This window comes from Galeopterus variegatus, unplaced genomic scaffold (assembly GCF_000696425.1).
Source record: "Galeopterus variegatus unplaced genomic scaffold, G_variegatus-3.0.2 Scaffold7320, whole genome shotgun sequence".
Classification (NCBI taxonomy): domain Eukaryota; kingdom Metazoa; phylum Chordata; class Mammalia; order Dermoptera; family Cynocephalidae; genus Galeopterus; species Galeopterus variegatus.
The window spans coordinates 74,887-87,192 of record NW_007733431.1 but is presented as its reverse complement, the minus strand read 5'-3'; the positions used below and the strand labels follow the sequence as shown (position 1 = coordinate 87,192).

The 12,306-nt window shown below is 42.1% G+C and overlaps 1 protein-coding gene across 1 annotated transcript in view; it reads right to left on the bottom strand.

The window, feature by feature from the left end:
* LOC103607303 (calmodulin-regulated spectrin-associated protein 1-like) overlaps positions 1 to 12,306 on the bottom strand; it is a gene marked incomplete at its 3' end in the record, with an annotated part of 66,527 nt that overhangs the window by 21,130 nt on the left and 33,091 nt on the right. The window contains 3 exon segments of the mRNA XM_008591820.1: positions 2,041 to 2,182; positions 4,877 to 4,909; positions 6,008 to 6,088. Coding sequence (XP_008590042.1) covers positions 2,041 to 2,182; positions 4,877 to 4,909; positions 6,008 to 6,088 — 256 coding nt within the window.

Below are 12,306 nucleotides of genomic sequence, written 5' to 3'. Positions count from 1 at the left end.
CGGCCGCTCACTGGCTGAGCGAGGTGCGGGCCCAACACCGAGGGTTGCGATCCCGTTGCCGGTCCCGGTCCGGTACGGGCGCGACACTGAGGGTTGCGATCCGTTGCCGGTCACGAAAAAAGACAAAAAGGAAAAAAAAAAAAGAATTTACCTAAAAGTTCTTAATTTTTATTTTGACATAAAGGCTTTAAAAAGCTAAACTGCATTTTAAAAATCTTAAGAAAAACAGCTCTCTGCCCTGCCCTCCCCCCGCCCTTTTCCACTCTACCTGTGGCCTAACATTCACCTTGGGAAGACAACACTCTGTCCTGTCCTCGGCCATCACTGAGAGACAGACTATGACCTGCTGTCACAGCAGACGATGACGACAGCCAGGTGGACCTCCACATCCCTTCCCCAGCCTCTCCCCTGTAGTCACATAGCAGGATGTGTGGTTAAATCCAGTGACTCTCTGTTTTACTGTAACTATGTAACTATTTCCACAGCTGAGCTACACAGTATCTCTGCTGACACTCCTTGTACAACTCGTTTTTCCTGCATTTAATACGTGTCTCACTTCCTGTATGTACTTTGTTGCCTCTGAGCTGGGCTGACCCACCAGCTTCCTCCTGGCCTGGGCCTCTGTCCCTAGTACACTCCCAAGACTGTCCACAGAAAGGCTGGTACTGGTGCATTTCTGAGACACTGCATTTCTACACTCCCCTCCCACCTCCTCTTGATGACTGTGCTCCCTGGGTAGAAGGTCACTTTCCCTGGCATTGGGGGTCACCTCCCAGCTGTATTGCTTCCAAGACTGCAGCTGTGGAATCCGGGCTCTCTGTCCTGTGTCTGACCAGTCTTGTCTCGCCACAGCGCTCCAAGAGTGCCTCTTCCCCAGTTTGGAGTCTACTGCAGCGTGCTCTGCTGGGGCCCTTCTCCACTAACCATGCTGGCCACCCTGTGGCTCCTTAACAGTTGGCCACTTCTTTCTTTGGGACATTTTTCTATATTTTCTCATGGCTAAGTTCCTCTCTCCAGTTTTCTCTGCTTTCTTTCTTCCTAGACTGGTCCTCAGATTTTTCTACTTCTTCTCCCTTATTTGTCATCACTTTTTTATTTGACTTTCTGGGAAATCTCTGTCATCTAGCACTTGGGTGAATTCTTACATTTCGGCACCCAAATGTTCCCTTCCCAAGAGCTCTTTTGAGTCTAATTATTTTGCGTGTCCTTATGAGACACTGTCTTCCAGACATTCTCTTCCAGCTTCCTGTTCTTGGTCCCCAGCTCCACCACCCACTCTCATCTCTAATATTTTCTCCTCCTCACCTGCACCACCTCTGTTGATTTGGGTTCTCATTTAGGTTGGTGGCTTTCCTCAAATGTCAGGGGATCTTTGGCTGCCCATTCAGTTAAGTGAGGCAGCATTAGGAAGTGAGCTTTTCTGCAGAGTGACTGGGCAGGGAACCAGCTGTTTACAGAGGACAGCCAAGCATCACTGGCTGTGGGTGTTTCTCCTGAGGACAGTCTCTACAGAGCAGACTCCCTCCCCATTCAGCACATGGGCAGCCTGGCATGGTAAGCCAAGTATGGGTCAGAGGATAACTACAGAGGGCAAACCAGGAGGAGAACTGGTCTCACCTTCCAGCATAAAGAATTTTACACAAAAGCCCTGACTTCAGGGTATCACCTCATCCTTGCCTGCCTCTGTGCCTCTGGTCTGAGACTAGAGCCTATCTGGTCCCCCCATCTCTTGAGGGTGTGTGGGGAGGACACTGTCCCAGGCAAAGGGAACCTGGGCTCTCACTGCTTTTCAGGCTGACTTTCAAAGAATACCCAACACTCCTTCCCCTCCCCCAACCAAGGCATCCATTACCCCATCCTTTCCAAGTACAATTTCTTCATCAGATAAAATGAAGGCTAAGTATATGCATATCATCCCCAATTTTTCATCTATATGCTAATACCACATCTGATATTTAAGGATTCGGTGTTACTCTGTTTTGGATGTTTTTAGTAATTGGATCAATGTACTCTGCTCAAGGGAAAGCAGTCCACACTCACCATCCAGCTTCATCTGCTCGGGGCAGTAATAGTGGATCACAGCTAAGAGAGCAGCGCCGTCACTGCCGTCTCTCATCAAATCCTCCAACAGCGGGAAGTAGGGTGACTGCCTAGCAGAAAGGTGCTCTCGTCGGTAGCGGACCTACGGTTGATGAAAGGAAAATGGTCTCTGTACATGCTGCCTCCTTACCCCCATATATGTTACAGGCGCACCGTCAGATCAAAAGTCAACACAATGCCTCCCTGGACAGCATGAAGAACAAGTACAGTCATCTGAGAAAGTTCAAACATCTGCATCACGTGCTTTGCCTGGAACATATATGTCAAGAACTGGGGAACAGGGCTTCATGGCCAAGCAACTGCACTGCATTGCTAGAGCCACCAGGACCAGTCTAACTCTAAACTGGCACTGGAGGCGGAGACAGCCACAGAGAAGGCACACACAGGAAAGGAGGCAGAACGCACATCTACACTACCAAAACCCAACACACGATAAACTAATGAGAAACAAGTTAAATGGTGAACGTCCTAATGCATGGAGGACCTAAGTTACTGTTACTTCTCTAAGTGTTACCAGCATTATCTCAGCCAATAATAAAAATACAAAACAGCATTAATACATATTTTGAGAAATTTCAGAAACCAGATTAAACAAAATTTCTCATAATACAACAACCAGCCACTCTAATAACGGCAATGAAGCATCAGGAAACCAAATCCATGCAAAGTACTCCATAAAACAAATACTTGTTCATGGCTTCCATACTTCTGCATTTAGAGGAAACACAGTGCATGGCATCCGGAGCTGACCAAACCCTCGGATCGGCTCCCATGGCCAAGTGCCGGTTCACAAGAGCACAGATACACAGGCTGCCTGTAGCTCCAGCAGCCTACAGTGCAACTTCCATAATACAGCTTTAAGATATGGCATTTCCCACCAGCCACAATTTTCTCCAGAGGAGGAAAATACACAATATAAACTAGAGAAAAAAAACCAGCATGGAAAACAAAACAAAACACAACACAGATTTCTGAGAGTTATGCAGATAATTCAACTCAAAGAAAAATAGTCTCTCAGCAATATAAAATTTTCAAGTTATCTCAGTAAGTATATAGTGGAAAATAATATTGATGCTTAATAGAAAACATCTGTAACACATTATTTTAAATTTAACAACAAAGCAATTGCATGTCAATGAACTGTGTTTCAACACACACTTTAACTTGTTTCTCGGAGCCCACCGCACACTCTACACACACACCCTGCCTCATACTGTACCACACGTGCACAGTCCACGGGCTCCAGCATGCAGTGCAGCACGGCATGCGCCAGGCCAGGCTTCCACGTGAACACAGGAGACGCACAGCGAGCGAGCACAGCCATGCAGTGAAGCAAATGGTTTCCCAATTAAAGACGGATGGAGTGGGCTTAAAATCAGGTAAAACGCTCCCTGCGCTACAAGGATCCAGGAAGCTTGTGTGTGATTGCCTTGCAAATCAGTGTTTTCAAACCCCTAGGCTGTAAAGTCTTAAGATAAAACCTCTGAACCTGCCAATCTTTACCAGACCTTTCCGTACTTATCCTCATCAACCTATTTACTGAACACCACCATAGAACAGTTAAGTAGTTATAAACTGTCTAATAAAAGAAACTTTAAGGGACTCTGTTCTTGGCCACATTTTTGTTTTTATGAAACTCTCATCCGAAACCTTACTTGCTGTAGGACAACTGAATTTTCTGAGCCCTTGACTAAACAATATAAATGTATTAATATTTAGCTCTTTAACCTTCAGGATTCAGAAGTTAAAAGATATGTAAACACTCATAAATGCTTTTCTCTTCTATCTTATTAATATATTTCAAAGAGAAAGCTAAATGATCAATCAGCTCTGAGGCAGAATGCATCACTGCTCAAGGGGACCCCATTTACCAGCTGACATCCTTTGGTATCTCCTGTATGACAGAATTCAAAGGATAATCTGGTCCAGGTGATGAAAGTAAAGGAGACAGGCAAGTAAAGGAATGCATATAAAACCATCTGCAAAAAGATTTGTGTTCTGAAAGTTCGTGTGAAAAAGGCCCCATTTGAGTGCCACGCGCTTTCTCCATAGGGACAGGATAACAAACAGGTTCCGTTTCCAGAAAGGGCCACAAGGTGGAGCATAACTAGAATTGTAGAAATGAATTACTGTTTTTTAACTTTGTTATGATGTTAAAATTCATTCTTAACTACAGAAATCCTATGTCTGTGCTAACCTAACACAGACCCTTGTCTGGGAGCAAGGGAATGCCCCGTCTCCACTCTGCACAGACCAATGCAGCAGCAGTGGCTGCAGCACCCAGAACAAGGACAGAGGAATCAGACCCTAGCAAGAGTTCACTGAGTCCTCAGCACCCTCCCACCAGGTGCCTCATCTCTATAACCAGTATTCAGTTACTAAGAGATGTCATGGTAAATACCACTGCTAGGTGAGGTAACATCAGATGTAAAAAATAACTGGGGTAATCAGATAACTTCTCATTCCTTCTAGTATGTATCAGAAAAGAGAATGCATCCTGTCTTTTATGTTTATGTTGGTCACTTAAAGTAGTAACTAAGAAAATGGGCAAAATGTCACTTCAAATTCCAAAGTGCCATATTACAAAGAATATTCAACCCAGACTCAGGTCATCACTCATACTACATAAAGTGTAATAACAATCCCAAGGTGGACATTTAAACAAACAAACAAACAAACAAAAAGACAGTTTTGGGTGTGAGCAATTTTTAATGGAAGCAAGTAGTTGCGACAAGATGGCTCTGAAGATGGCAGCTGGTGGCTTGGGGTCACTTACAGGCACTAACTTCCAATACCACTTGGAGGGAGACTGCTCGGGACGCAAGAGAAGGAAGCAGGAGAGGAGCATCAGCAGAGGAGGTCCACAGGAGGACGTCCCGCACACCTCCCCACGGCGCTTACGCAGCAGAGGTGGGACAGCCCCGTAAGCAAAGTCTTTCAGGTGTACATGACCGTGGCATGTTTATCATCAGATGATTAAAATGAAAGATTATAAGTCACCTCCACAACACTATCCTTTGCAGTAGCAAAGAATACTTTGGAAACTTGGTACAGGCTGGGTACCAAAAAGCAATAAGTCAACTCTAACTCGGGAAGAGGCCAGTGCTTACTTAGTCCGTGCCCACATGTTTAAAAGTGTCCCTCTGAGCACAGAGAGGAGCATGATGCACAAGATCCAGATAAGGGAGGCACATACAGGAGCCTGACTTGCCACCCACCTGGCTAACCAAAGAGTGAGCAGTGTGTGGTGCCCACGGAGGGAGGGAGGAAGCAAGGGTAGGAAGGCATGAAGCTTCTCCAATAGGGAGACCGAACAGACGGTCGGGCCGCAGCATATGTGCATTTAACTGAGTGGATTCAGTCACCCATGTGCTTGGCAAAAGAGAAAATAATGCTGGGAAGAGACTAGTGACCAGAATGTGTACACAGCCGTCCGCACCACTTCATTAGACACGCAGCATGTACCCATCTGAACCACAGGGGTTCACAGACACACCACCAGCTATGCTGCACCTCACAGCCAATTTAAGGGATTGTCAAGGGCGCCTTTAGCAACAGGCAATTTACTCCTCATTTGCTGAGTTTTCGACGCTAACTCCAGGGAAGCCCTATGTCCCTTACTCTTTAGCTTCCCAACTCCTCTCAACACACCCTTCATCCTCCTACAGTTCAACACAAAAACGACCCCTTTCCAGGGAGGGATGAGGGACAGGCTCCTGGGGTCGCCTCTCATTAAGGCAGTGAGAGCCCAGCAGGTGAATCCAAGAGGCTGGCTTCTTTTTTGGTAAATAAAAATAAAGAATAAGCAAGTAGTAGTTACTGATAAAAATCTTTAAAACTGGGACCAACATTAAGTTAGAGTAACATTAACTTAGTACATTCCAGAGAAAATAAATGTACCCATTACCTTTTGATGAGCTGGACTTTCCAGTAACTGCTGCTTTAATTTAACTTCTTTCTCTGTTATCTCTCTCATTTTAAGATTCACCTGAAGTAGAAGAAAAATGCATTAAAAAGGCGATTGCTTTCCCACACTCATATCCATATTGCTACTTCACCACCCAGAAACCCCCACTTGACCTGCTGTAACTCTGACTCCTCTACGCAGTATTCTTTAGGCCTATTATACAGACACAGAAATATATGGATTCCACATGATCCACACTTTGCATGGATGACAAAGTCAGCCTGCTACTACCAGGAAATAACCATGCCTCCCGAATGCCAGTGTGAAGTCTGGCCCTCACAGCATGGTAGAATCACTAAGGGACGGCAGTGGCCACTCACTAAACAACACTCGTGCAAAAAGCGTAAGTTCAATAGCCTCAGCAGGCGCCAGCAGGGGCCACTTACAAAACGGCCTGGCGGCAACGCCACACCACAAAGCCCAACTTGTGATAGGCCACACGTCTGATCACACAAACACAATAGTCATACAATTTCATTATAAAAGTTCAACTGGACGCCTCGTAAAAAATTAACACAGCTTCTTAGAAATTTAAGTACTAACTCAAGAGTATCAAAATGACAGTTACAAAATAGTAACGTGGAGGAAAACCTGGTCAGTGCTTAAAGGGATGCAGTGCAAGCTGTAACCAGATGAAAAGGCGCAGAACGGACTATTGTATCATTAAACAAGAATACAGACAAGTGAACTCATCATGCAAATCAAGAAGGTAGAAAAATTATTTTTAAAACTAAGAAAAAGAAAAAGGAATTACCAATATAGATAAGTGTAAAAAGCGATGAATTAGAAAACAGAAGAAAGGACAAGTAAACCCACAATCACATTTTGCAAGCATGACTAAAATAGTCCTTTGGAAAATCTAACCAAGAAAAGAAAGAAAATACCAACCAATATGCAACATGAAGCAAATAGTCATATTTTTGGAGGTAAGTTAAAACCATTTAGGGCCGGCCGTGGCTCACTTGGGAGAGTGCGGTGCTGATAACACCAAGGCCCATGGGTTTGGATCCCTATATAGGGATGGCTGGTTTGCTCACTTAGGAGAGCATGGTGCTGACAACACCAAGTCAAGGGTTAAGATCCCCTTACCGGTCATCTTTAAAAAATAAATAAATAAAATAAAATAAATAAATAAAACCATTTAAAAAGTACCATGTAACAATAAATCCTTCTTCTTAAAATGTAAATTAATTTTAAATATTTAATGAAATGGGCTTTTTAAAGAAAAATATAAATTACCAAAAAAATCGAGGAGACTAAACACGGCATATTAAACATTTTCCTGTATCTCTGATGTCAAAACCACACAGAAAGCGAAATTTAAAAGCAGGAAGTCCACAGGACCAAGAAGGAAACAGGAGAACACAGCAAACAAGCGAAAGATGCAAAGCCCACTGGGGGGCTGCCGGTGCAGAGCCAGGGGAACCCAAGCATGGGAAGAAAAGACAGGGCGGGGGTGGATAAAACTCCCCCAAGACGCCTCCCATCCTCGGAATGGAGAGTGGGGCTATAAATGGGAGGACAAGTTGAAAGTAGGTACTGAATTTTAAAAAACAAAGTTGGGATGAGAACTGTCAGCCCAGTCCCATCCCATCCATCCCATGAAGCACCCCCAGCAGCAGAACAAAACAGACTGTATCTTTATCTCAGGAAAACTATCAACCAAAAATTCTATATCCAGCCACAATATCTCTAAAGAGTGAATGCAAAATAAAAGCTTTTTCAGAAAAGCAAAAGCTGAGTGAATTCATTACCAGCAGGACTGCCTGAAAAAATACTAAAAGTTGTTTAGGCTGAAGGAAAACGATACAAATGGAAACATGGATGTTTGCAATCAATTCTTAAAGCAGCCGGTGGACTCCAGGCAATCTCTCATGCTTACAGGGACTGACTACCCAAGGTCAAAACTATCTCCATAAAAAAGACTAAGATGTCCTGTACCTCCTCACCAGGCTGAAGTCTGCATTAACAGTGCACAGCCACGGTGGTAAAACCAATCAAGACACTGACACCAAAAAGTTGTCATGGATTCTTCACCACTACCCACCCACAATAAAAAGAAAGCCAACTTCACTTACAAAGGTCCTTGATGAAGCAGTAAAAGCTGTAACAGTTTTTAAAGCTGAGTGATCAAACAGTGAGTAGGCACAGCATCTCTGCCACACATGGAAAGACCACCGCGACCCCAGGACAGTTTGTGTGCAGCCGAGCTGTAAGCTCAACAGCTAACAAGGCACAGCTACTTGCACTTGCATGCCTGTACACTATCTCAAAACCAATGAAGTGTTAACAAAAACTAAATGAAGTGTATATCACTTAAGGAAAACAACGGTCAGTATTCATTACCAGTGATAAAATGTGAATTTAAGATAAAAATTAAAATTAAAATTTTAGAAAACGTTTCTGCCACCAAAAGCTAAATAGTTTTCTATTATGTAAAGGCTTTTCTGATGAGATTGGTGGTGATATTAATGAATGTGATTTTTGATATATATCATGAAATGTGACAACATTTGGAAAATCTACATAACTCAGTGAAACAATTTTCCAAACAACAAGTGCAAGATGTTACAAAATCATGGGTGGGTAATAGATCCAGGAAGAATGCAAAAAAAAATAAACAGATTTTAATATAACAGTGTATAAAAAGTTCATTGATCTAGTCTAGCATCCAGAATATATAAAAGAACAACGCACTCAACAATAAAAAGACAAATAACCCAATTTAGAAAAACGCAAAGAATCTGAATTAATATTTCTCCGAAGCAGATATATAAATGGCCATAAGCACATAAAAAGAGGCTCCATGTCACTGTGGAATTGCAAAACAAAAAAGAAAATAACAAGGAAACCAAACTGTTGTTAAAATAACAAATTGTTATTAAAACAGTTATTAAAATAACAATTAGCAAGGATGGGGAAAACTGAAACCTTCAGATGTGGCTGGTTGGAACATAAAATGGTACAGTTGCTGTGGAAAACAGTTTGGCCATTCCTCAGAAAGTCAAACATAAAGTGACCACGCAACCCAGCAATTTCACCCCTAGGTATACATACCCACGAAAAATGAAAACATATGTACACACACACACACACACAAAAAAAAAAAAACAGCAGCATCAGGGCCGGCCCGGTGGCGCACTGCTACAGTGCGCCGCTTGGGAGCGCGGCGGCGCTCCCGCCGAGGGTTTGGATCCCACATACAGACCGGTTCCCGCTCACTGGCTGAGCGAGGTGTGGGCGTAGCGCCGAGGGTTGTGATCCCATTGCCGGTCCCGGTCCGGTACAGGCGCGACACTGAGGGTTGTGATCCGTTGCCGGACACGAAAAAAAAAAAAAAAACAGCAGCATCATTCTCAATAGCCAAAAAAGTAAAAAACAACACAAATGCCCACCAGCTGATGAACAGATAAATAAACTGCGATGCTATGACACAGTGGAACAGTATCCAGCCATAAAAAGGAGTGAAAATGTTACACCATGAATAAACATGTTACACCATGAATGAAACATGGTACACCATGAATGAAACTTAAAAACATCATGCTAGTGGAAGAAACCAGACACAAGAGACCATATACTCTATGAGTCTATCTACAAGAAATATCTACACTGGGCAAATCCATAGAGACAGGAAGTAGACTGGCAACCGTCAGGGGACAAGGGGAGGAGGAAACAGGGAGTGACTGCTGATGGTACGGAGTTCTTTTTCTTGAAGTGATAAAAACGTTCTGGAATTAGATAGTGGTAATAGCTATACAGCCTTGTGAATATATTAAAAACCACTGAATTATACATTTTAAAAATAGTGAATTTCATGACATATGAATTATATCTCAATTTTTAAAATAAGTTAATTGATGATAGTTTCAAATTCCACATTGCAATTAATCTTTGAGAAACTACACTTGCCAAGTTCTAGTGTACTATCAAAAACAGATGTGCACACTTATCTCAAGAGTACGAAAATACTCTCCCCTCTCCAACTACAGATCTACGTGAAGCCACATTTTCTTCATACACTTCAATAAAAACAACATATTGTAACAGAGTAAATGCAAAAGCAGATAGGAGAATCCAGCTGTCTTCTAGTAAGCTGGATATTAAAGAAACTTACAAAATTGTAAAATATTGCCACCTTCTAATTCCTTTGTTTTGGAAAATAGTTATTTTTCACTAAAAAACATAATTAATATTAATATGAAATAAGCTTACTGCTATTTTTAAGTAAATTAACAAATATTTTAAATTTTTCTTATTTTAAATTTCTAATATGGCAAATTTTGATAGATTAAAATTTTATTTAAAAGTTCTTTGAGGTCCACTGTAATTTTTAAGAGTTTAAAGGGGTCCTGAGATCAAAAAGTTGGAATTCTTGATCTATACAAAAGAATGAAGACCAACAAAAATGAATAATATGTGGATAAATATTAGTGACTTTTATTCTAAATTTTAGCTACTTTAAAGGATAATTGGCCATTGAAAGCAAAAACAGAGTGTCTGGACTGCTGTGAAATGAATGACAGCAATACAGCAGGGGAGACATGCCTTCTGTGATTGTGAAATGGCACAGCTTCACCTGTAAGCAGCCCATGGTAACCTAGAGATGCAGACTGTAACCCTAAAGCAACCCTCTAAGAAATACTGGTGATAAAATGGAGTACTAAAAACTACTCAATCTAAAATAAGCCAGAGAAATGGAAAGACAAAGAAAAGATGAGATAAACAGATATCAGACAAGACGGTAAAACCCAGCCATATGAATACTCATATTAAACGTGATTGGTCTAAACATTGCAACAATAAGGCAGAGATTGTCAGTTGAATAAAAAGCAAGACCAATTCTACAATGTCTACAAGAAACTCATTTTAAATGGAAAGACAGCAAGAGGTTAAAAGTAAAAGAAAAGAAAAAGACAAACCACGCAAACACTATTCATAAGAAAGCTGGAGGGGCCGGCCCGGTGGCGCACTGCTACAGTGCGCCACTTGGGAGCACAGCGGCGCTCCCGCCAAGGGTTCGGATCCCACATACAGACCGGCCGCTCACTGGCTGAGCGAGGTACGGGCGCAACACTGAGGGTTGCGATCCCGTTGCTGGTCCCAGTCCGGTACGGGCGCGACACTGAGGGTTGCGATCCGTTGCCGGTCACGAAAAAAGACAAAAAGGGGAAAAAAAAAAAAGAAAGCTGGAGTAGCTGTATCAATACTAAATAAAGTGGACTTCTGGCACAAGTATTATCACTGGGATAAAGAGAGACATTTCGTGATTACAAAAGGGTTATTACTTTATTATCAAGATATGAAAATCCTAAAAGTGTGTGAACATAATAACAGACTTTAAAAAGCAAAAACTGACAGAACAGAAAGGTGAAACAGACAAAATGATAGCTAGCGATTTCTACCCTCCTCTCAGTGACTGACTGATATAACCAGAAGACAGAAAATCAGGAAGACCACAGGAGACATGACAACCACTAACAACCAACTTGAACTGCCTCTTATTAAACACTCCACCCAAAAATAGCAGAGCACATATTCTTTTCAAGTGTGCATTTGCAACATTCTGTAAGACCAGTCACATGGTGGACCATAAAATAAGTCTCAATAAACTCAGAGGGACTGAGACCACTGAGTATATTCTCTGACAACAGAATTGAATCAGAAATGAAAACACAAAAAGATATCTAGAGCACCCCCTCCAAATATTTGAAAATCATATAATTCAATGATAAAACAAGAATCCACAAGTGATAATGAACAAATTTTAAAGAGAATGATAAAAAAACATAACGTTTAAAAACTCATAAGGCACAGCTAGAGCACTGCTCAGAGGGAAATCAACACTTTAAAATGTTTGTATTGGAAATAAAGTAAGGTTTAAATGAGCTAACCTCCCACCTTAAACTAGAAAAGGAAAGCAAATTGAATCCAAAACAAATAAAAAGAAAACAATAAGGAAGGTAAAGGAAGAAATTAAATATTAATTTCATCTTTTCCAAATTAATATTTAATTTCTTCCTTTACCTATGGAAAATGGAATGGAGGTTCCTCAAACAATTGCAGATAGATCTACCATATGACCCAGCTACCCCACTGCTGGGAATATACCCAGAGGAATGGAAATCATCAAGTCAAAAGTATATCTGTTGGGCCGGCCTGGTGGCGCACTGGAGAGTGCGCCGCTTGGGAGCGCGGCGGCACTCCCGCCGAGGGTTCGGATCCCATGTGGAGACCGG